At 32.7% G+C, this 24,898-nt stretch overlaps 3 protein-coding genes across 6 annotated transcripts; 2 read left to right on the top strand and 1 right to left on the bottom strand.

The window, feature by feature from the left end:
- Positions 1-1,472: 1,472 nt before the first annotated feature.
- Positions 1,473-6,353, top strand: LOC7470734 (NADP-dependent malic enzyme). Of its 2 annotated transcripts, none has more exons than XM_024602572.2 (19): positions 1,473-1,632; positions 1,983-2,131; positions 2,627-2,747; positions 2,839-3,065; positions 3,151-3,256; positions 3,380-3,445; positions 3,547-3,642; positions 3,762-3,833; positions 3,915-3,998; positions 4,086-4,184; positions 4,345-4,392; positions 4,482-4,535; positions 4,630-4,728; positions 4,816-4,905; positions 4,999-5,076; positions 5,226-5,300; positions 5,388-5,478; positions 5,788-5,916; positions 5,999-6,353. In XM_024602572.2, the coding sequence occupies exons 1-19, from the start codon at positions 1,609-1,611 to the stop codon at positions 6,085-6,087; spliced, it is 1,797 nt and encodes a 598-aa protein (XP_024458340.1). In that variant the 5' UTR covers positions 1,473-1,608; the 3' UTR covers positions 6,088-6,353. The 2 variants fall into 2 exon arrangements, with proteins under 2 accessions (XP_024458340.1, XP_002309534.1); XM_002309498.4 differs by lacking the exon at positions 1,473-1,632 and adding an exon at positions 1,695-1,899.
- Positions 6,354-7,308: 955 nt separating this feature from the next.
- Positions 7,309-11,624, bottom strand: LOC7462291 (uncharacterized). Of its 2 annotated transcripts, XM_024602773.2 has the most exons (11): positions 11,346-11,624; positions 10,978-11,045; positions 10,796-10,873; positions 10,348-10,460; positions 10,177-10,248; positions 9,705-9,806; positions 9,068-9,611; positions 8,434-8,639; positions 8,032-8,195; positions 7,546-7,677; positions 7,309-7,416 (listed from the first exon to the last, which is right to left on the bottom strand). In XM_024602773.2, the coding sequence occupies exons 1-11, from the start codon at positions 11,444-11,446 to the stop codon at positions 7,404-7,406; spliced, it is 1,593 nt and encodes a 530-aa protein (XP_024458541.1). In that variant the 5' UTR covers positions 11,447-11,624; the 3' UTR covers positions 7,309-7,403. The 2 variants fall into 2 exon arrangements, with proteins under 2 accessions (XP_024458541.1, XP_024458542.1); XM_024602774.1 differs by lacking the exon at positions 10,978-11,045.
- Positions 11,625-20,938: 9,314 nt separating this feature from the next.
- LOC7462290 (histidine-containing phosphotransfer protein 4) lies at positions 20,939-24,023 on the top strand. Of its 2 annotated transcripts, XM_002309497.4 has the most exons (6): positions 20,945-21,088; positions 23,135-23,265; positions 23,360-23,431; positions 23,523-23,594; positions 23,676-23,748; positions 23,837-24,023. In XM_002309497.4, exons 1-6 carry the CDS (start codon positions 21,029-21,031, stop codon positions 23,870-23,872), a joined length of 444 nt encoding a protein of 147 aa, XP_002309533.1. In that variant the 5' UTR covers positions 20,945-21,028; the 3' UTR covers positions 23,873-24,023. The 2 variants fall into 2 exon arrangements, with proteins under 2 accessions (XP_052310049.1, XP_002309533.1); XM_052454089.1 differs by lacking the exon at positions 23,837-24,023 and having other exon boundaries at positions 20,939-21,088; positions 23,676-23,828.
- Positions 24,024-24,898: the final 875 nt, after the last annotated feature.

Genomic DNA, 24,898 nt, shown 5'->3' with positions numbered 1-24,898 from the left:
CAAAGAGCTTCGCCTCACAAAGTCATGCCAACCCTCCATCCCTGCACTGTTCTAGGGCCATGAATTCACACACAAATGTGAAAATCTGACTTTCATTTACCTTTTAGATTTGACAACCAATTCCTTCATCGACAATACCTGTAACCAAATCACCTTTTGAAGCAGGAAAGGAGACGAGGAAATACCCTCAAGGAAATGACAGTGACAATTGGACGCAAAGGAGATGACAACAAAGGCAGGATTTTTGGTTGATGCCGCCTGCCAAACGAGAGGAAAAAAAAGGTGTTTAATTGGAAAGATAAAACTAGAAATATAAAATAAATAGGTCTTTAATATATTTCTTAAGTGGATTTTTATTATTTTAAAATAGAAAAAATTAAAAAATATATGTTTTTTAATCTCAATTGTCTGTTCTGTTTCAAAACTTCTAATCTTACACACAAACATACTGCGTAGACCTACTCATGCTCTCATCGATTGAAAAATAATACTCATTGAACTAGAGACTAAAATTAAAATTAAAGAAGGAGAATTATAGGTGGTCAAGTGGTAAAAGTTTTGGACCAAGAGGTTTGCTCCCCTTGTGGTCTCAATTTCGAACCCTGTGGTTGCTAATATGATGACCACTGGAGGCTTACATGGTCATTAATTTTTAGGACCCGTGTGATTAGTCGAGGTGTGCGCAAACTGACCGCACACCCATATTAATAATAATAATAAAAAAATTAAAGAAGGGGGGAGGGGGGTTCCATGGACCACAGTCCATTTGAATTAAGTAATTGCATGCCTTTGTTGAATTGACAATAGTATCATATGCATTGTGCATGCATCTCATATTCAAATTTATTTTCTTATAATCACTAAAGTTTTTTATTTAGACAATATTGATCTTTCTTTCAATTATACATGAACATGAGATGCATAATATTTTATGATCTACATGTTATCAATTTATTTATATTTTATATATCTGTTTCCTGCAAAAAGAAATATCACAGAAATATTACACAAAAATCTCATAAAATTTTGATTACAAAATAAATTCTAAAAATAAAAAATATTATTTAAAAAACAGACTCTATTACACTTACAAACATGCCCAAAATATATATTTGAGACTATCCATGTGTTTTGAATATAATAAATCTATATTCATCTGCATCACAAAGTCTCACATGTTTATGGATCTCTAATAATTGAGCCAGATTATAATGGATTCGAAAAATAAAAAAAAAATTAGCTGATATAAAGATATATTATTTAGATTGTTAGGAGGAAATTTAGTTTTAATTGACGTACTAAATTTAATAACACTCTTAACATTAAATTAAAAAATAATTTTATATAAATACATTGAAAAACATCTAATAAAAATATTAGTTTAATATTTTCTCACATAAAAAATATTTTGGTAAAAGCATTCACACCATTTCACCAAACCTTTAGCATGGTCTAAAAATCAATAGGGCCCTGCAACTTCCATTTTCGCCATCCTCTGTCTACCTTACGCGTGATCACGAATCAATACTCTCTCTCTCTCTCTCTCTCCACCAAAAAAGCGTGGAAACTATATAACCTCGGTGTCTGTTCCTCGCACGTTCCTGCAGAATGATTTCAAGACAGACTTTTCTGGTACCATGCAATATTATTTACTTATTTAGCTAAGAATTCCACAAGCCCACCACCACTCGAGTATTGTATGTTCACACTCACTAAACTTTTCAATCAAGACAGCCTTGATAAAAAAACATGAAAAATGGTTTCAAAATCATCCCAACTCCACGTATGTAGTCCACGTTCTTCTTTTTGACATGGAAACCAACCTTAATTATTTTCAACTTTCATTTAAAAATAATTAGGAAAGCGTAGAAATTTATGGGCTTTAGGTGGCTATAAAAGGTGGGCTTTGTTTCTTGCTCTGCAAAACAATCAAGGGTTCTGTTCTGTCTGTGTTGTGGGATTTTGTTTCTTGTTACTTGCAGAGAGCAGTGGTTCTTGGTTGTGGAGGAGAAAGAAAGGTTTGGGCTTTATTAGAGAGAAGAACAATGATGAACGGAGTGGAGAAAACGAATGGAGAAGATGTTGCCACGGAGGAACAGCTTATCACTCCATGGACTGTCTCTGTTGCTAGGTGAGAGAAATGATATTTTCAGTTTTTGAATTTTTTTTGTGTTATTCTTGTCTTATTCTTTATGGCTGGCTGGCCCATGTTGATTTTAGATGCTGCATTGTGGAGTTTTCATCTAAAGTTTTAATTTTTATGCCCTGAAAATTGTTTGCAATTTTGCTCAATTTGATTTTTAATTGTTGCTCAAGTTGTGAATTCCTGGTTATTTTTACTGGATCTTTTTTTTTATTGTTTTTATTCATCGAAGGATTTATTGGTTTAATAGGAAGTGGTACCAGTGGTTTATTTAGTAAAACATGCATCCAGTAAGTTTGGCTCGTGTTCTTCTGTGGATGTATTACATTTGGTCCAAAACAAGAAATCTATCCTTTTCATAAGGCCCTGAATAGTTTGACTTGAGAAACCCTTGATTGTTGGTTTTGCTGATTATTACATATAAAATTTGCAGAATTTAAGTTTTTGATTCACTCAAAAATATTGTTTTTTGTTATGTTACAGTGGATATACTTTGTTGAGGGATCCACGCCACAACAAAGGGCTTGCCTTTACTGAGAATGAAAGGGATGCACATTACTTGCGTGGCCTTTTGCCTCCAGCACTCATGACCCAGGAACTCCAGGTTATCTTAAATGACTTTCTTCAAGTTTAAATTCCAATATCAAAATTTCTGTCTCCCAAGCTTAATTAGGCCACAAAATTTTGATTATTAGGAGAAAAAATTGATGCACAACCTACGCCAGTATGAAGTTCCTCTTCAACGATACATGGCCATGATGGATCTCCAGGAGAGGAATGAAAGGTTGTTTTACAAGCTTTTGATCGATAATGTGGAGGAACTTTTGCCAGTTGTGTACACTCCTACAGTTGGCGAGGCTTGTCAGAAATATGGGAGCATTTTCAGACGCCCTCAGGGTCTTTACATCAGTTTGAAAGAGAAGTAGGACCATCTGAATGTGATTGCCTTTTAATTTCATGTCCTAGTTGCTTAGTTTTCAAGTATTTACTGAAAATGAAACTTTTAGGGGCAAGATTCTTGAAGTGTTGAAGAATTGGCCGGAGAGTAATATCCAAGTTATTGTTGTTACTGATGGTGAGCGCATCTTGGGGCTTGGGGATCTTGGTTGCCAGGTACTGATGCTTGTAAATTCACTTATAGATTATAAGTTGTTAGTTGGATGAGCAGGCCACTCCTTATCTCTCAACAGATGGATCATTGTTAATTTATTTCATGTAATTGTTTTGCATTTTTAGGGAATGGGGATTCCAGTAGGAAAACTCTCTCTGTATACAGCACTAGGAGGATTACGTCCCTCTGCCGTAAGCTTTGACATACCTCCATTACCGTCTTACTGAAGCTAGGAATACACCCTTTGCTTTTATAGTTACTAAAACCTTGCACCTGTATTCAATATATGCAGTGCTTGCCTGTAACAATTGATGTTGGCACAAACAATGAGAAGTTATTGAATGATGAGTTCTACATTGGGCTTAGACAGAGGAGGGCAACTGGACAGGTATATTAACTTGACTTTCTTCCCTTTCCAATTGACAGGCACAAACAATACCTTTTTTTTCATGCTTTTAAATCATGCTGAGTCTGAAGATTTGTGTTCTGCCATCTGCCGTGGTTTAGGAATATGCAGAGCTTCTAGAAGAGTTCATGACTGCAGTTAAGAAGAACTACGGGGAAAAGGTCCTTGTACAGGTAAACCATCAAACATTGCTTAACGTCAGAGTTTTCAGTACTTAACTCTGCTCTCTGAATATTATGAATTTCCCTTTTTAGTTCGAAGATTTTGCAAATCACAATGCATTTGAGCTACTGGAAAAATACAGCCCAACTCATCTTGTCTTCAATGATGACATACAGGTAACATGTTACAAAAGTTTGCTTGTTAGCAATATGTTTGTTCCTCAATGGAATTTCTCTAAATGCAAATGATTTCATTTATTGCAGGGCACTGCATCTGTGGTGTTGGCAGGGCTTCTTGCAGCTCTGAAATTGGTTGGTGGAGCCTTGGCGGACCATAGATTCTTATTCCTGGGTGCAGGAGAGGTTAGGAACCGAAACCATGTGCTCAAAGCTTTCTTTTTGTTTGTACTTATCAGTCTCTTGCATAATGGTTGTGACTGTTTATGCAGGCATTTATTTGTTCATATATGCATTAGTTTCTGCTCGTTTGATTCTTACTACTTTTTTCTTTTGGGTGTTGCAGGCTGGAACTGGTATAGCTGAGCTTATCGCTCTTGAGATATCAAAACAGGTATCAATCTACTGCTTATCTGGTTAATATTTTTATTATTTTCTTCCAATTGCTAACCTTTATGGTCAAACCCATGCTATTTTCTTCAGACTAAAGCTCCACTTGAAGAGACCCGCAAAAAGATTTGGCTTGTGGACTCAAAGGTAGTGAAAATGTGGTCAAAGTCCTCAAATTTTGTTGCACATTTCACCTTGGATCCTTTTCCATACACTAACATATGGTCCGAGTATGCTCCAGGGACTGATTGTTAGCTCGCGTAAGGAGTCACTTCAACACTTCAAGAAACCTTGGGCTCATGACCATGAGCCTGTCAAAGGGCTCTTAGATGCTGTTAAGGTGTGACACTTTTCTTATGTGAATTCATATTATGTGCTCCCTTCGAATCATTTTCCTGATATCTTACCATACTTGCTGATCTATTAGGCAATCAAGCCAACAGTTTTGATAGGATCATCTGGAGTTGGGAAAACATTTACAAAGGAGGTGGTTGAGGCCATGGCATCAATTAACGAGGTTCTTTCTCTTGCTCTCTCTCTCTCTCTTACACACACACGTCCATCTATCTTGTCAAGTTATCTGACCCTAGTCTAAATTATTGCTACTCAGAAACCGCTAATTCTTGCTCTCTCCAATCCTACCTCACAATCTGAATGTACGGCTGAAGAAGCTTATACATGGAGCAAGGTAGAATACCAATTCTGCTTTTTCCCCAAATATTGTTTCATCAGATTTAACTTGCCTTACGCATGTGTGATTGGTACTGTATAGAGAAAATAGTGAAACTCGTTTAATTTTAGCACCATCTTGATTGTTATATGTTTTCCAACTTGCAGGGTCGTGTAATCTTTGCTAGCGGAAGCCCATTTGACCCTGTTGAATATAACAGAAAAGTTTTTGTACCTGGCCAGGTTTTAACCTTACCTATTGTTACTGGAAATCATTCTGTTTACCAGAAATTTACTATAATTAGTGGCTTACATCTTCAAATTATCCAGGCAAACAATGCTTATATATTCCCTGGATTTGGGTTGGGATTGATCATGTCCGGTGCAATTCGCGTGCATGATGACATGCTTTTGGCAGCTTGTAAGTATCGCGGACTGTTGAGTTATATCTTATATTCATATATACCACCACAGTAAATTCTATCTGCTCTAAGGATCGATTTGAATGCTGGCAATTTCGTTGGACTGCTTGAAGAGTCGAGAAGCTATGATAATAACAATTTCTGTCTAGAATAAATGCATATGCATTTGGACACCGAGTCTAAAACAACCACCCCATCCCCCACCTCTGTACAAAAAGTAGATTTTTTGTGCTTTCTCAACTCTGTAAGAACTAATGAACAAGGCCAAGTCCATCAAGGTTTGACATTTCTAATTCTTTTCGCAACAGCTGAAGCTCTGGCTGCACAAGTAAAACAAGAACATTTTGACAAGGGGCTGATTTACCCACCATTTTCCAACATTCGAAATATATCAGCCAACATCGCAGCTAAGGTTGCTGCTAAAGCGTATGAACTCGGTAAGCTTCTTTCTGGTTATCAAGCTCTCTCATACTTGCACTGTCCTGCATTACTAATCAGGCTTACATAACTGCTTTATAGGTCTGGCATCTCGTCTCCCTCGTCCTAAAGACCTTGTCAAGTATGCAGAGAGCTGCATGTACAGCCCAGTCTACCGAAGCTATCGTTAAACTTAGAGAGGAATTATGCATTTTGCAAGCAGCAATTTGCTCGGAGCCACTTCCAATCTGTTTTTCATGTTTCTTTTACATTCAATCTCAAGCGGAAAGAGTTCCCTACTCTGGCTGTAATTTTGAGATAATCCTATTTGTTCACGCTAGTTATGCTATTTATTGCAATTGTGCCGAATAAAAATAATTTTATTATTCTTTGGATTTTAATATCATTAGTTTTCATTTTTTTAAGCTCTTTCAGAGTTTAGAAATTGAAGTTCACATTTTTTGTGCCAATTCTAGAAGTTTATTTTATTTTATTTAGGATATGATGTAGTGAATAATTTGGGATACCATGAAAAAACGAGATCACTAACGTAATATTTTTTTCTAAGAAGAATTACATCAATATTGGGATATATATATAATGTTTAAAATGGCTGATTATTATATTTAGGGTATAACACTAAATAAAGAAAAAATAGAAGTGCCTTTATAGATAAATAAAAAGATATTATGACCTTGTAGTGCTATGGATTCATTTTCAAAATTAATTTTTATTTAATTCTGCGATAATTAAAATAAATATTTATAAAATTTCAAGGGATTTAAGTATTTAGAAGATGCATTTCTCTAATAAAAATCCCCCTTCTTATTTATGCATTTATTTTTTGACAAACATGTTTTTTTTTAATTAACATTGAGGTGTTTTAAATAAAATATCAAAATAATTAAAATAAATATTTATAAGGATTTTAATTATTTAAATTCGGGAGGAAAAAGATTCCTTTTTCTTATTCATCTATTTATTTTATTTTGGTGAAAAAATATTTTTTTTATTAGTTACATGTTTATAAAATAAAAACTTTTCATGTTTCAAACAAAAAACAAAATATCATCTCTTTATATTCTCACGTGTCTATATAAAAAAAATTAATTCATGAAAAACATATAAAAAAATCAATGATAAGAAATAACAAAATATATTTTATTCTCATTAAATATTGATATGCAATGTTTTTTTTTAATAAAAAAATTGTTTGCATATTACACATAATTATATTCTAAAAGTAATTGAAAAAATTACCATAAAAAACTCAAATAATATTTAAAAAGCATGGCATAATTACATGTATTTTAAAATATCATTGTAACGATTAATTTAAAGAGGATTTAGTTTTGAAATAAAAACAAAATTAAAAATCAAGAAGGAAAAGTGAAGGGCCAAGTGGATGAAGCTTATGTGAAAAGCCATCTTGATTGAAGATCAAAGCCAATTATCACTTGGCACATGCTTTATTCTTCCAGATCAGATGCTTTTATTGCTGGCCGGTCTATAAGGTTACTCTGTTATCACCAAGTAAAATGAATGGTGAAATACGCTTTTGAGGAAAGGCACTAATCCTATATACATAGAAAGCTCATTACATGCTTATGAACAGAAATCTAAGACAGCGGTTCAAAATCTGGTCCTACCGTGTATCATCAGCAACCTGGGAACTCCGTATTCCCCAAAACGATTGAGGCTTCAACTTCTTCTTCGTGGCAGTAAAAAGCCACCCCATCTGGGTTTCACAGGAGGCACATTCTGCGATTGTCCAAGCATACCTGCAATATTTGGCATATTATCCACCCATTCAAATAATCATGACCTCTTCCTCGAATTGACAACAGTACATGCCATGCATAATTTAAATCGTAATTCGCAGAAACAGCAGCCTAGTACTAAGGAACTTGTCTGGCTGACTGCTAGCCAGATCATTATACGTAATACATGCAGGTATGAAAGTATCGTCATTTTACTTCAATTACACTGATCCCCTATCCAGGTAACTAAAGACTGGAGGCTCCAAGGACACAAGTGTTATTTATAGTATAAAGGTCATCAGACAATTGAAAGAAAATAACAAGACGGCTTATTTAAGAGAATTAAAATGTCAGGGATAGAATCTGAGTCCATACCCAGGAAACCAGCTGTATTCCACAGTGGCTCGCCCTATGAGTGCTAACCCATTAGCTTTCTGGAGTGTCATTATCTCATGCACATAACCATGTGAATTGACATAAGCACCAAGAGGACCTTCAGTAGACATCACCAACATATCACTCCGCTGAGCGATTACAGTCTGGATGGACAGAAGGGAAGAAAGAAAAAATTAATATCTGGGTGTGAACAGAACAACATGCTTTAGCTTATTTTAGCAGGTCAGAGTTCGTTATGTCTTAGGGTCATAGCTAACCAAAACGTTTCTGAGAAAAAAAATACATGCTGGTGTCAAAATGTGTTCATAGGCAGCAGGTAAGAGACGTATGTCACACGTATACCCACAGTGAGGAATTTGAGGATTCAATACCACATATTACCTTACAAGTTTTACATTGAACAAGGTCAAAACTTTCAAGTAAACCAATTTCCCGGCGCAGTCTATATGAAATGCCATCAATCTCCAGAAGCTCCTGCCTGGTCTCTTCAGAAACAGGAATTTTACTGGCAATATAAAATGACAAAAGGTCAGGCTTTCTCACAAGACCATCCATGCTTGGTGCCCCAACTATCTGTTTCCACATATCTGCAAAATGTTTCAAGCAAGGCTATCGATTATGTTCTTTCTTTCCTTTCTTCCTTTTTAGTGGAAAATATAACCTATAATACTAGAAATTAAGAATGTAAAACCAAAAGTAAATTTTTCCTTCTTTTCTGACAAAATAAATTATCCAGATCCAAACCTTTCCTGAATTCTCTTTAAAAGATCTTAATCACATCTCCATTCAAACCACATGTAACATAATTCCAAGAATCTTACCATGAAGCCTAGCAATTTCCATAAATGCAGAATTTGAGAACAAAATTAGTTATAAATTTGACAACTTTCACATTATTTTCTAACTTTTGCTTGGCAAAGCTAAATGATGACGACAACTACTAAAAACTGCAAACTAAGATGTATGTGCAAGTAAGCTTGTGCAGAGCTTAAAATGCAAGTTCGCAACCAATTACCTGCTGCTCTTTCAGCAAGACAATAGGAGTCATACATACGGTATACCCAGTGGGGCCAGAAGGCTCTTGGAACCCTGTGAAAGTGGTTTAAGTCAGTATTTTTCCAACACCTCTTTGACCCTTCCCCTTTCTTTGCCAAATCAGAACTATTCCCAATCTCTAAGGTAGTATTATCAGCATTTTTTCCAGTGTCCGAGTACAATGGCCCTTTTGACTCATTTAGGTGAGATCTTGTAGATCTCATTTCTGTCTGACTCAAGAACTTGTCATCATCGCTGCTAGTTGATTCATCCATCACATCATAACCATAACAGGAATCGAGTGCAGACTGGTGAGTTCTCATGCCTGCTGATGAGAGCGCATTCTCGAAGCTGTCATCCGAATTTGCCTCTGAATCATTGTCGCTATGCCCATATCCAAGTGAAGGCAGCACACGTGAGAGCCTATGACTGCGTAGATTACTTAATGGTGCCAATTTTCCAAAAGCATCCTTGGGTGTCCTTAACGGAATATCTTCCTGGATGATTTGAACCTCTCCACAGGGCTAAGCAGATGAAAATTCCAAATCAACTCAGCTGTCAATTACAGAAGTACCAAAAGAAGAGGGAATAATGCTGTAACATAAATTTGCTCTCACCATTCCTTCCACATCAATCCAACGATGTTTTAGATGAAACCGCTGCTGGCCACGAGTAACTACATTCAGTGATCCATCCTCTAATCGCCGGTATTGTCGAATCTGTAAGGTTATATGTACCAAGTTACATATGTCAATCCACACAACCGACATAAAAAATAAGAAAGGCAGTTTACCAATTTTAATAGTTAATAACAGATCAAATATGCAGTGAGTACCATCTCCCTTCTCACATCAAACCCCTGTCCCTAATCAGCAGTGTTGCTTGAAAATGTATAACAAGGTACAGTTACAAACAACTTGATGCCTTTAACTACAGAATTGCTATGAAAAACATCAAAATTTCAAATAAATTTCAGCAACACCACATAATTGGGACAAACATATACAACCATACAGAAATAAACTTTACATCCTCCTCCATTGTTAGAAAGAAAAATAAAATATGGCTGATATCATACAGTAATCGTACCTCTGCAGTTGTCCCAACAGTTGCAAACCTTAATTGTCTGTTATCCGAATCAGAACCCCTGTATGCACGAACCTGAGCCAAGTTTTGAATGTTTTCTAAGAAAAGATTTAGAGAAAGACATCCCATAAACAGAAAAGGCAAAGGAAAAGCGTCTAGAAAATGTTCACTTACCACACCTACAATAAAAGGATTATCTACTTGAACCAATGCCCTCTCAACAGCAGAAATGAAATTGGGTTGAACAACTCTCAAAGGAAGTGTAGCCTCTGGGAAAAGAACAACTCCTAACAAATATCAAGCAGCATTGTTTTTTAAACACACACAAAACATCACTGTTCCTAGCTATCTGATAAGGTCATCAGGCCTCAAAACTTGCAAGTCTATAGGCTACTCAGTAGAAATGACTTCAAAGCTTCTTTTCACGTCTCTTTGGGAAATTTAAAATGTAGCATTAACTACACACTGACTAACTGTTTGAGCATGCAGCATGATGAATATGCTTACTCAGACCAGAACAACGATATAACTAAGGAACTTGCTTGGTATAACCGACCACCATTTTTTCCTTAAAACACATTCACAAACAGCAAGCGAGGCAGACATAGGACATAACAAGTACCTTCAAGATAGAACAATGGAAGGTTCAAAACGGCACCTCCATCCAAAAAAGCCAGTCTATGATGAGTGTCTTCAACCTCTGCCACACACAAGCAATATGGTAATTCCCAAGTTCGAATAAAGTACACTGAAAACAAAAACCAAAATAGGAACAACAAAATGTTTCGAGACGCCAGCGCCAACCGCCAAGATAAGTATGCAGTGAAGCCAAACAAGGGTTGAAGGTGAAATCATCAGATGAACCAGCACCACTACATGAAGTGGTAGAAGCAATCAAAACAAAAACAATGTTCAATTTCACTATTACAAAAATCAAACATCCAAATTAATCATTAAATTATTATTATTATTAACTAGGTAACGAAAACACAATTATTCGTTTTAATTAACAATATTTAACTAAAAAGAAACCCTAATCCCCAAATTATAGAACGCGAACGGATTGATTTACAAAAAAAGATGTTTCTGTTCAACTGCTAAAATGTATGATTGCTACTGATATAAACAGCGAAATAAAAGTATTCCAGTAAAGAGCTAAGGTGATGGATTACGTGGAATCACGACCATCGACTTCTTCCTCGACCTGTAATTCTTCGAATTCAAGCTCTTGAATCCGGCGCCTCTCTGCCTCTAAAATTCTAACGTCGTCCATTTCCGTTCTCTCGATGTCTCCCTGTTTTTTTTTCTTGCTACTGTTTTCTGTTAGTGGTGTTTTGTGCGAGAAAGAAGCAATACGATTTTAATTTTTATTATTTTTTGGTCGTTTATTATGTACCCGCCATTACAAATTGCAACAGGCAAGTTCCAGAAGAATGTGCCTCTCTGTCTTTCTAAGCACAATCGGCTTTGCCATGTCATCATTTTGTCTGGACTCTAATTGTGTTTAAATGCCGGGCCGATAGCAACCATTTTGGCCCAAGCATTGTTATTCGTGTGCCTCCGAGTTATCGCCCCGCCAACTCTTAGAGTGTGTTTGGTATTGCGGTTGCTGTTGTGGTTGTGTTTTGAAAAAAATTGTTTTATAAAAAATACTTTTAGTTGAGATTGGTTTGAAAAAATAGGTGTTTGGTTAAAACTGTGGTTGAAATTGAGGTTGAAGAAAAAGTAGTTTATTGTGTTTGGTTAAAAAAATGCTTTTCAAATTGAGGTTATAAAATAATTAAAAATATTTTTAATTTAAATATTGTAGATTTAATTACTATTATTACATCATGAAATAAATAATATTGATATCAAAATTTATTTATTATTCCATTAAACTACATGCAATGTCATCACATACGAAATCTATCCAACAATGACCATATTTTTCATGGTTTCTTAAGCACGCAACAACAAAAACTGAAATTTTTTGTTACGTCATCAAGCGATATCCTTCTAATTTAATGAATAAAACACAATTAAAATAAAAATAAAAATAAAAACTGAATTTTTTTTAACTGGGTCGGACCCGGCAAGAACATAATTGGAATTGCGATCAAATTTCACAAATGCTACGTCATCATGCGATATCCTTCTAATTTATATAGTGTTATTAAATAATATTAAATACTAGTTTTTCAAGTAAAACTCAATTTTTTTAAAAAAAATTTACAATTTCATTACGTCCAAAATTTATTCGACAAGAAGTACAGTTTTCATGATTTTTTGAGCGTGCAATAAAATTAGGTAACATATTATCAGGAATAAAATTGAGATTACAGTACGAGTAAATTTAATTCATCTTAAACTAATTTTCTTAAAAAACAAAAAAAAAATTAGAAGTTCATGTTCACGTGAACAGTGCGAGTGAAATAAATTAACTGCACTGGTTTTTCAAAAAAAAAAAAAACAACAACTGTTCACGTGAACAGTGCAACAGTGGAGCATGACTCCACTGTTAAGAGGAAATCACAACGAGAAGCAGCAAATGCTGCTTCTCCAAACCTGTGGTGCAACAGTTAAAATTGGTGGGCCCCACCAATGAAAATCACTTTTTTCTCTGTTACCAAACACTCAAATATGTGGTTGCGAGTGAACCTCACCCGCAACCACATTACCAAACATCATCTTAATACCCAGAGAAAAGCACACAGCCCTCGTAAGATGGAGTAAGGTTATTATTATAGGATCAAAATAGTTAGGATAGAAAAAATATATTTTCTGTCTTTTTTATTTTAAAATACAAAAAATTACTTTAAAAATATTCTAAAAATAGGTTTAATTTACCGATTTAATGCAAATATAGGATCTCAAAACGGGGTTTTCGAAATTACTTAGTCGAAAAATTAATGTTCATAATCTTTTCTTGATTAGTCGTAAATAAATGTTACACATTCTCGTCACTGATCATGGCCTTAATTTATCTCTCGAATTTGCTAAAATTTCATAATTGCTTATCGATATTTGTTCTCATGCATCCAACAAGAAAATATCATTTAAAAATGTGTGCACCATGGTGCTGGTTGGTTCTGCCTCTATAAGTTCGGAATATGCATTTGTGCATCTGATGATGGCCATGCATGCCTATTCGTCATAGAATAATTTGTGAATAGATTGAATCACATGTGAACGACATTATTCGAATTTAATAAGTTCCAAATTACAAGATGCTTAGAAATAAAGATTATGTGTTCAATAATTGGTTAATATTTTAGTTAAAGCAATTTGATCCATTCTTTGTAGTCAAGATATATGATGACTTGATATAGAAAGCCTGGGTGGTTGATAGAAGCAGGTGATATCTGGTAAACCAAGGTGACTGATAGTTGTAGTAGTAGGTAGGTAGTGTCTGGTAGCTGTGATAGTAGCAGGTGGTACCTAACAAGCCAAGGTGGTTAGTAGTAGGTATCTGTAAAAGATTCTATTTGATGGGCATGGGGACTCTTCGATGGTAAAGTTAATAGCTTTGTAGAGAGAGAAAGTGCAATGATATTTTAAAAAGATAAGCTCTGAAAATATATATCCTGAAAGTGTTAAGAATGAAGAGATTATGAACATTTTGTTTGAAGGATTCATGATATATTTATAGCTTACGAGTCTTATATTTTTGTGGAGATGAGGGGCTAAAATGTAATTTCACATTTATGATATCTTGAGTTGTATTATACTAAAAATAACACGTATTGAATCGGTATAAAATACTGAGTGACTAACATAGGTTCCTGAAAAAATTTTCTGACGAGTGTTAGGCTCTGACAAGGTGCTCAAACTCATTAGAAGTGAAAAATAGATCTAGGCGCGTCGCCTGGATCCAAGCACGTTGGGCTCGGATGTAGAAACTCGAGCCCATGAGGGTGTTGAGCAGCACACCCAACAAGGTGTGCGCCCAAAATGGGCGGACACCTAGCATGCCAAGCATGGGCTCAAGCTTCTTGCTAAAGCTCATGCCTCCTAGGGAGTTGGGCTCCACAACCAGAATTTTTAGATTTACCGATATAATTTTCTGTCGGTATTTATACTCAAAGTTTGTCAATACATATTTTATCGATGGGCTCACGAACAAAAACAAGCCATTGAAAAAACTCTCGTCAGTAATTTGTGGTTTGTCGGTAATATAATTATAAATGGATTTACTAACGGAAAAGGCGCACTAAAAAAATTACCCGCTTTATTCCGTCGATATTTTCCTCAGAGAATTTGACATATCACCGATAGAAACACCATATGCAATTCTATCAGTGATTAAACAATGACATTTGCAGTAATTGTTTTCCAACTCTCTAGAATAATCCGACGGACTTAGTCCATCGGTAAACCGTTATTAATTATTTTTCAAAAATATATATATTTTAAAAAATCTATTGAATAGAAGTAGAAAATAATTAAAATAAAATAAATTAATATAAATCAACACTCAATAATACTTAGGAATTGAGTTGTTTGTAAAAAAAAGAAGAAGAAAATCAACTCAAATAAATTTGCAACAAATAAATTCATTTAATTGAAATTGAACAACAAAATTGACTAATAATAATTAAAATCAATCCTATATATTTATTTGAAATTGAACAACAAAATTGAAAAAAGAATCCAACTAAAATTCAACAAAATTGTTCTCATATGAAAATATTTCCTACAACAACATCCATATAATTATTAAGAACAGAAAAATTAAAAAAATTATTAAAAAAACAAATATAATGCAAAAAAACACAAAAAAGAGAGAAAAAAATCTTACCTTAATTTTATTACGAGTGAAGCTGAGAAGAGAAAAAAAATAAATAAATTCATAAAGTATGTTAATTAACAAAAACAAAACTGAGAAGAGAAAAGAAGAAAAGAGAAGAAGATATATCTGCGCGTTGAGGAGAAGAGAAGAGAAGAGAATGAGTTGAGGAGAGAAGAGAACGAAAGAGAGGGACGTTGATGTTTTTGAAAGAAGAGAAAGAGAGAAGAAGAAGATGAAGAGAGAAGATTAAAAAGAAGAGGTGAGTCTGTTATGAAATTAGCGATTTTGGTCTTTACTTGAGCTTTTTTATCGATAGGTAATTAAATATTAATATTTTTAACCATTCTGTTGGTGATTTCGCGTGTAATATTTAATTTAAAATTTCAATTTAATTGGAAATTTTCAAAAACCCTCCAAATATAATCAACGACTTTTTAATCCATCGGAAGTTCTGTTTGTAATATTTAATTTAAATTTTTAATTTAATAAAATTTTTTTAGAAACCCCCAAAATATTACCGATGACTTTTCAGTCCGTCGAAGATTTTGTCTATAAAGAACAATAATTAACAATGTAATTAAGAAGTGAACAGTTCTAGAGCTCTCGAGAAAATACTGATGAATTTAATCCGTTGGTGAACCCGTATGTAATTGATAATATAAACACTGCAATTGAGAAGTGAATAATTCTAAAACTCTCATAAAGAAGGGAACAATTCCAATACTCTCTGGAATATATTGACGGACTTATTCCGCTGGTGTATCTATTGGTAATTTACAGTTCCAATGCTCTCTTAAATATTATTGATGCATTTACAAACAAATTTACTAACGGATTAATATCGTCGACAATGCTATTTATATAAATGACATATCATCGTATTTTTCAGTTTTTTTTTTTTGAATTTTTTCTTTTCTCACTGTAATCCTCTTGGTATATACAGAGAGAATATTTTTGTCGGTGTTTACCTATGAAGATAATGAAAGAATATTCTATCAGTAAAATTCACTGCAATTTACTGATTAAAATATTTTATTAATATTTTTATTTGTATTTATCAATTTTCTACTAGTATTTTAGCTACCATGTCTTAGCCTATACTCCGTGAGTGTTGGGCTCAGGCTACATTCTCCTTAACCCTGTATTCGCATGAGCCCTAGAGATGTTTTTAAGGTGTATTTTGGAGGATTGTTTGAGTTATTTTATTTGTATGTATCACTGTATCAGGATATGCATATCTGATTTATGCTCAATCATTTCATTGGTTGCACAATTACGTGGATGCTTTTTCGATCGTAGGGATTATAAATTTATTGTTAATTATAATATAGTCGTGTTTGACTTGGAGGTGTAATGATTTTTTTTTAAGATACAATCTTTTTAAAGCATAAATCACACTTCAAAAAGCTAAAAATACATGCTTTTTATATGAGTCTCATAAAAAAAACCAAAACCACCTCCAAACCAAACCCTCGTAAAAAATGATTGACGAGTCTTCATCACCAGTTCCGTTTTCCAGGTTTATTACCAGGAAAATATTATATATATATAAAATAAAATCTGATCCAGCTCAATGGATAGAGTTTTGGGGGAAGTTTGCCATTCCTAAAAGCAGCAGCACTCGTAGATTGCAACTCTCATACTTTGGCAACGATATTCTTTCAGAGACGGGCAGAATCGATGCTTCAACCAGAATTCATGTTACCTTTTGGAGAGTCCACCATTCCCACAATTATTGGTTACTGAAAAAGAGAATCTATTTTTGGTTTTATAGTGCTGTGTGTTGAAACTCGTCCATTCGTGTCTGAATTGTGAAAGATATATCTTATTTTGTTTGAAAACAAATAAAATTGTTGATTTATATACAAAAAATATAATTTAAAGAGAAAGGAGAAAAAGAGATTGTCCCCTACATATTAATATGTATTTAACTAATACTGAATGATGGCCGGCATGATAATAAAAGGTAAAAAGGTCAAGACCAATTGTACATGTTTTTTACTGAATTAATTATACAAAATACATCTACAAATTCACAAAAAATAAAGATTAACCATAAAACTAACAATCATTGACAGTTGCACATGCGAATTATTAATTATAAAAGTTATTCGTTGTCTAAATACAAAATTGGCTTAGATATTAATTACTTTTTTCTCTACTCCTTATCCTCTTTCTTTAGCGCCGTTTTTATTTTAGATTTATTGTATTTGAATATATAAATATTTAAATTTATAATAAATATATTTTAATTATTTTTCTACTTCCGTTCAATATATTTTTTTTAAAAATATTTTTTAAAAATATTACTGATGGAGTTATCGACGGAACAACTCCGTCGGTATATTCTAAAGAGAGAGTTGAAAAAACATTATTGTAAATGTCACTGCTATTATTAACTCACTGATAGAATTACAGATGATATTATGACGGTGATATGTTATATTTACTGATAGATATACAGACGGACAAATAAAAACACCGATGACATTACATATGATTTTTCTATCGGTGATAAGCTAAATTTACCGATGGAAATACGGTTTTCCTATTAATGAACTTGTTAATAATATATTTATCGACAAACTATTAGTGTAGATACTGATAGAAATTTCTATCAAAAACAAAAACAAAATTGTTCAAGAAATCAAACAATTTATTAAAATGCCAAAACCATCCAATCACTAAAAAAAACTCTTCCTCACTAACGTGTCATTTGTCAAACAAAAAAGACTATTAAAAATCATATTGTTTCATGGGCACACTCAATTCTACTAGTTTATAAATCTACTTGCAAGAAAATAAACTGTTGGAGTATTCTTTCTTGGAGGCACATGCATCTTTAATACTAGACGCCAAGCCTCATATTTGACGTAGGATGGATTTATGGTGCTTGATTCTTATCAGCAGGGGAAGACAGTGATGGAAGCGAGAGAGAGAATATTGATCCTTTCCAATGGAAATGCGAAACGAATCCACCTATTCAGCCCCTCTCCTTGGGTGGTTAAAAGGAGGAGATGTGACCACGGCTGAGAGAGATATCAGCGAGGGATCGATCGGTGAGTGTCGCAAAACCTCCTTTACGAGGCGGGCAAAGGGATATAATTAAACTCTCTCTTTCTTCGGTTTATCTATGTATATTATAATTGTAATTGTAATTTTAAAAACAATTAAAAGACCTGGAATTTGATATCGCGCTACACTGAACTAGTTTATTTTATTTTATTTAATTTAATTCTTTTATAGTCTATTTAGATAAAAGTGGTTTAAAATTATGAAGACCATACCAAATTAAAATACAAAGTAGTGACATGCAAAACACAAAAAAAAGATATAGTCAATTCTAAATTCACAATAATTTTTATTTTGATTATAAAATTTATTTGATTTATTTTTTTAATTTTTGGATATGAGAGAAAAAAAAACTCATCAAAAAATGATATAAAACAAAAACATTTGGCAATTGTCACGATTCTGACAATTAAATGGTCAAGCTTTGTATCCAAAAATTCCATTCAAAGAGAGCAGTTAGATATATGGTGATGATTTTTCTCTTTCATCTTGCATGAAAAAGCAGATCAGGCTAAAGTTATATATTTTTTAAACCAATTTATAAGTGTTTTAAATTGATAAATTAGTTTATTGAGATTTTTAGGATGTTTCTTAGTGTTTTTATGTCAAAATATGTTAAGAAATGGAGTTTTGAACTCAAAAAAACTTCAGCCTGATTTTTCTGACCACCCCCAAGTGGTTGAAATCTGGGATGCAGATGACGCGTCATATGTATTATTAATATTTTTTTGTTTTGAAAATAAAAACATGCGGACAACCGCCCATTATTGTTGAAAATAACATAAGACTAGGTGTGTGAGCCTGGATTTTCAGGTCCAAGCATGCCTGGCCTGCTAGGTTCAGTAGTGCCTATTCTTTTATTTTTTTAACGAATATTTTTAGTTAATATCCTTCCTTTTTTGTATGTATTTTTTAGTTTATATTAATTTTTTATTTTAATTTAATTCAAAACTCTTTTTTTAATTCTTTAAATTATTTTGTTCATCTTAAATTTATTTTATTAAATATAAATAACATCAAATTCATAAAAACTAGTACAAAACTAATTCACGTGTGATTCATTCTTTGAGAGCAGCCTAATCAGCTCTGAAGATATTCAACAATTTGTGGAACCCCGTCGCTCTCTATGTATTACAAGAAATAATACACAAGTTCGGTTGTTTTAGAGAATTTAAAGAACGAAAGATTTTGCACTAATTAATGACTAACCCTAGTTTTAGTATCATGAGAAAAAAAAAAGATTACGTTAGTTAAGTTTAGGTTTAAAAATAAGTTTAAGATCAACCTAAAGTTATTTTTGGCACGAATTAAAAATATGTTCGATTAGAAATGATTTTTAATTTAAATAAAAAACATTATTATAAAATTAAATCAAAACTTTTAACTTATACTATGATGCTTTTTTGTTCGGGTAGAAAAGGCATATTGCTAGCTAGCTATTCTTGATTCTGAGATTTGCACTAATCATGTTGTATTTTTTTTGCCGTTAAAAAAAAAAAAAACCCTACTCGTATTCCGGTGAACATCAGGGACTGGAATCTTAGTATCATCACCACTGAACGAATGTCTGGGTGCTCAAGTTGATGTGAATGTGCCGTCTCAGGAAAACCGTTTACTTTCCACGTGCTTGTTGGTGCCTGCCTGGACAGGGCACAATCAATTGCATTCGTGCTATTGACAATGGAATCTTTAAATCAACCGAGCTACTTGACCTCGATAAATGAACAAGCATGATCGATTCAATATTTTGCTTAAAATGTCCGTCATCATGGGAAAATAATATAAATTATACATGAAAGCATCATTTAATGATTTAAATTTTTAAATTAAAATAATTATTTGATATTATATTAAAATTTTATTAACCAAATAATCATAAATTCAAATCTCATCACTCTCATTTTATTTTAATAAAATTAAATATAAGATAATGCTGAACTTTTAATTGAGAAGATGTGTTAAAGAATAATATAAATTAAATATAAATTATATCTTGAGAACTCACCTAACAACTTAAATCTTTAGATTGATATAATTCTTATATGATATAACATTTTTTTTTTACAATTGCATAAACTTGCATTCATGCGGCTAGAGTAATGATTTGCACTTTTTGATCGGATAAAGTGTGTGCTTGGTAAAACGGTACAAGGTGCTTTTTAAAAGTGTTTTTTAATTAAAAATACATTAAAATAATATTTTTTTTATTTTTATATCAAAACAATAGAAAAACATCTAAAAACAAATATGAATTTAATTTTTTTTAAAACAAAAACCAATTTGAAAAACATATTCAACAACAAAAACAAACTCCTCCGGTTGATACTTGTTTTCTATAATAAAAATGTAGGATTCAGATATAGAACTTAACTTCTACAGTGAATCTAGTTTTTTAAGAAAATATTTAAGAGAAAAACTTGTTATTTTTAAATTTATTAGTATTTATTTATTATTTCAAAATAAAAAAAAAAACGAAAACAGCAAAAACAGAGTGTGATTGCAGAAGTAGTTAATTAGCGTTTAGCAAACTATTATTTTGTTATTCCATGTATTGTTTTTAAGAAATAACTCTACATCCCTTTTGTTTTATTATTATTGAAGTGACAGACCTATCACATCCAACAATTTCCGTTTTCCTTTTATCAAACAAGCCCCGATCGAATCCAAGCATGGATAGTGGATAGAGAGGGAACGATGATCCAATGCACAAGACAACAAAAGGGAAAGGAGAAAACAAAAGCATACGTACGTGGACTAATTATCATGCGAACAGATTTGTGACCACCATGGATACACTCTATCCAAGAAGAAAGCATGACGCGTGTGCTCTGATATTTTCAACCTATTCACCAATCATGTTGTAACTGGACGAACTATATAAATAGCTCTCCTCTTGCCTTCTGAGTAGAAATGCAGAATCGTGTGAAAAGATACACAGAGACCCTACTGGTAGCTAGCTAGAGACATTAATATTCTTTCCCCACCACTGTTTTTGTCATCAAGTCTACACAGATGGACAGAAAACAATTGCAACACCAGGTCGCCTCCACGAGGAGGTCCCTGTTTGATCAGGTTCTCTACACCCTCTTTGCAATGCATGAACTCGTCATTCTTATTTGGATTGTTTCCTTTTTTTTAAGAGGAAAAAAACTATGTACAGTTTGATGATTTGCTATAAGACCTCGCTTAACCTAATAGGTTTTAACTTGGTAGCCTGCCAGTTATAAATTTATTCTGGTTTAGCCAGTCAATAAAGAACTTTTTCTTATCAAAACAATGTTGATTTGGATTTTTTTTATTTAAAAGATTAATAGTTGGATTAATCCAGATGAACTCCCGACTCACTATCTAAATCTTAGACCGAGCCGCCAATTCTCTATCAATCTTATACCTATAATTTAATGCCAAATCTCTATTTCCTTTTACTTTTGTTCTACAACCCTATTTGCGAATACCATTTTAGCCAATCTTTTAAATGCGCTTTTTATAGATCCAAATATTTTGAAAAAGACATAAACTACTTTTAATTAATTAGATTTACCTGTTACTGTTTTTAGTTAATTAGATGAGTGGTTAACCAACTCCAAACTTTTGTATTTCATTTAATATTTAGATATGTTATTTATTTATTGTTATATATATTATACTGCTATACTAATAAATTTCTATACTTTTTTAATTATTTTATAATAAATTTGTTTTGTACCTTAATTGTCAAGTTTTCTGGCCGGCGCCAAGCTTAACCCTATTTATGTCTTCAATTTTTTTTGATCTCATGCATACAAACTAGTTAATTATATGTATCTCATTTTTTGTATAACGGTTATTTTACATTTTCATTCTTATATATTTTTGATTATATCTTTTTATAAATAAATTCAAAATATTTTTATCATTAAAATATTAAAATAATTTAAATAAGTTGATGGGTAAGATAAGAGTTAAAACGGTTTCAAATAGGTATACCTATTTATATTAATAAAGAAAGTAAAGAAAAATTCTCATATTATATATCTAGGTTTAAATCAAGAAAATGAATAATAAAAAAAAGAAACAAAAAATTTCGGGTTTGTTCTCCTTTCAACTATGCTTGGTCCAATTAACCTTAGCTTAAAGCCATGCTTGGTAATTCAAAGTAGGACCCCGTTTATTTTATGAAAAGTAGTTTTCTAAAAATTATTTTTCAAACTTTTTTGCGTTTATTTGTCATTAGAAAAGTTAGTCAATGAAAAATACTTTTCAGTCAAAGAAAAATTTAGTCTGGTTTCTAGGAAAGTGTTTTCCTTTATCTTGGGCGGAAAACACTTTCCAGAAGTTGTGAAAAATATAGAAATGTCATGTTATTTGTTGATTATATATATCAAATTTGGTCCTCAATCTTTTGATTACTATATATTTTGTTTTGAATTATTTTTTTTCAATTTTATCCTTTAGAATTTGATTTAATTTGATTTTTATACCAACTTTGGTTCTCATTTTTATGATTGTTATTTGCTTTTATCTTATCATTTTCTTAATTGAATTTTTTTATCTATCAGATTTGATCCTTATTCTTTTGATTCTTATTTATTTTATTTGAAATAATTTATAAAATTATATTTTTTTTTAATTTCATCATCTTTCAACTTTTTTATATGTTATATTTGATCTCTATTATTTTGATTGTTATTTATTTTATTTGAGATAATTTATGAAATTAGATTTTTTTTTCAAATTTATTCTCATTCAACCTTTTATTTTGTAAGATTTGTTCCTTATTATTTTAATAAACTTGAAAAAAAATATTAACAATATATTTTACAGCTCATTTTCCATGACATAGTGAAATGCTGGAAAATATTTTCTAACTTATTTTCCATAATACTACCAAACATCGAAAAATAATTCACTTTTCAGGAATTTATTTTTCAAAGAAATCATTTAAAAAAAAATTATTTTCCAGCAAACAAACAGGGCATAGATTGACCCGGTTTGCAACTATTAAGCAAAGAGAGGTTAAACTATGAAGCTCTGAATTTTGACCAGAAAAAAGATAGAAAAACACACGTAATTGCCCGAAGAGAAAAAGTCACGCTTTAAACTAATAGAAAAGTTAAACTTTATAATCGATGATTGCAGGGATACCTTGACGACCAATTCATTCAGCTCGAGCATTTGCAAGATGAAGCAAACCCAAATTTTGTCGAGGAAGTTGTGAGACTGTTTTACAGTGATTCAGTTAGATTGATTCAGAACATTGAGCAGGCGATGTAAGTATACAATATATAATCAACATTTCAATCCACATCACCGCAGCAATAACAGTTGTAAGAGCGATTCTTTTGCCGTTTTACTGTTTTGCAGGATCAATAAGCCTAATATTGATTTTGGTAAGCTGGATGACTACATGCATCAGTTCAAGGGTAGCAGCTCAAGGTAATCAATTAACTGTTGTAGAAAAGGAGATGGTCGTTTTGCATTTTTCTTGATCTGAGTTTATCTGTGGAAAATTATTAATGATTTGCAGCATTGGAGCTAAGAAGGTGATGAAGGAATGCTCAAAGTTCAGGGAATATTGTTATGCAGGAAACATCGAAGGGTAACTAATATCCTTTGCTCTTTATTTTTCAAGTTGCTGCCAGTTTTTTGGTCTTGTTCAAGTGGTTTGTCGATTTTGCAGATGCATCAAGACATTTCAGCTACTCAAGCAAGAGCATGCCACTTTGAGGAGGAAGCTAGAGACTTACTTTCAGGTCTGTGTGTCAGCACAAAATAATTCTAATGTCTTTCTAATATAGTTCCTAAATTGTTTCTAAAATGTGCTGTTTGGAAATATTTCAGCTGGTAAAACAAGCTGGACTAGCCGAGAGTGCCTGAAGTAATAATATAAGAGACCAGTAATCCTAACCAGCATTTTGTGGAATAATTTTTCTAGACGCATAAAGCTGGATTAATATACTTGTGAGCTATGTTATGGATTTGAAAATCTCACCACTCATGATTCCAGTAATTTCTCATGGCTTTTATCCGTGCATGATGTATGTATAGAGTTGCATTGCAAAGACAGAGAGTACCAAGGCCAGGCTCTCGTACTCTTAGCAGAAACTAATGTATTGTCAAAATGGATGATCTAGGCGATGTTTATCCAAGTCATTAAAACCAATCTGGGGGGAGCCTCACGAGATTCTGGTTATGGGTTGGACGAATTAATCTCATGTCAATTAAATATTTATTTTTGAAAAAAATCAAACTTAGAAATGATTTTTTACACGTGACCCAAGCCAGGAATAGATCAATCAGGTCTTGTCAGGTCAAGCCGGGTAACAATTATCTATGGCTAAAAAAAATTGAAGTGAGAACAAGGGAAATTAAGCCCGATGGGTTTTTGTTCATTCTTAATTTCTTTCGGAAATCAAACTTAATTCTATATTATTGTAGATAACAGCAACAATTTCAATTTCCAATTCTCCAAAAATACCAAATCTTTACAAGTAAATCTAAAAATTAACAGCAGCTAGCACCCACCAGCAACTAATTGAATGATTGCAGTTGCAGAATCAGTGGTAGCAAGCGTAACGATGCCACCCAAGCCTAAATATCCGGCCTTGACTCGATGCCTCTTGAGCCCGCCAAAACTCTTCCCTACAGGCTACAAGTCAATCTACGCTCTACCTTGTTTATGGCAAATTAAGCTTGATGAGGAAATCGAGATTTTATGATTCTCCAAACTCAAAAATACAATTAATTTCATTGTAAATCAACATTAATCATAAATATTTTATAATTGAGTGACATACAAAAACTCTCACACGATGACTCATTATTTATTTATTCATTTAATTATTGATATCATACATAGGTGGATTAATTATTATCATCTCTAATCAAAATTATATACAATGC

This window comes from Populus trichocarpa, chromosome 6 (assembly GCF_000002775.5).
Source record: "Populus trichocarpa isolate Nisqually-1 chromosome 6, P.trichocarpa_v4.1, whole genome shotgun sequence".
Classification (NCBI taxonomy): Eukaryota; Viridiplantae; Streptophyta; class Magnoliopsida; order Malpighiales; family Salicaceae; genus Populus; species Populus trichocarpa.
This window is presented reverse-complemented; position numbering and strand designations above follow the sequence as displayed.

What these genes read in the sequence shown, in the direction of transcription:
- LOC7470734 (XM_024602572.2), top strand. Translation starts at nt 1,609, where the DNA reads ATGATTTCAAGACAGACTTTTCTG. An exon ending in TATTCCTGGGTGCAGGAGAG is followed by an intron (nt 4,185 to 4,344) that starts GTTAGGAACCGA and finishes TGGGTGTTGCAG; the next exon opens with GCTGGAACTGGTATAGCTGA. An exon ending in TGACATGCTTTTGGCAGCTT is followed by an intron (nt 5,479 to 5,787) that starts GTAAGTATCGCG and finishes TTTTCGCAACAG; the next exon opens with CTGAAGCTCTGGCTGCACAA.
- LOC7462291 (XM_024602773.2), bottom strand. Translation starts at nt 11,446, where the DNA reads ATGGACGACGTTAGAATTTTAGAGGCAGAGAGGCGCCGGATTCAAGAG. An exon ending in ATCCTTTTATTGTAGGTGTG is followed by an intron (nt 10,249 to 10,347) that starts GTAAGTGAACAT and finishes AACTTGGCTCAG; the next exon opens with GTTCGTGCATACAGGGGTTC. An exon ending in GGATTGATGTGGAAGGAATG is followed by an intron (nt 9,612 to 9,704) that starts GTGAGAGCAAAT and finishes TCATCTGCTTAG; the next exon opens with CCCTGTGGAGAGGTTCAAAT.
- LOC7462290 (XM_052454089.1), top strand. Translation starts at nt 21,029, where the DNA reads ATGGACAGAAAACAATTGCAACACCAGGTCGCCTCCACGAGGAGGTCC. An exon ending in GGAGGTCCCTGTTTGATCAG is followed by an intron (nt 21,089 to 23,134) that starts GTTCTCTACACC and finishes CGATGATTGCAG; the next exon opens with GGATACCTTGACGACCAATT. An exon ending in TATGCAGGAAACATCGAAGG is followed by an intron (nt 23,595 to 23,675) that starts GTAACTAATATC and finishes TCGATTTTGCAG; the next exon opens with ATGCATCAAGACATTTCAGC.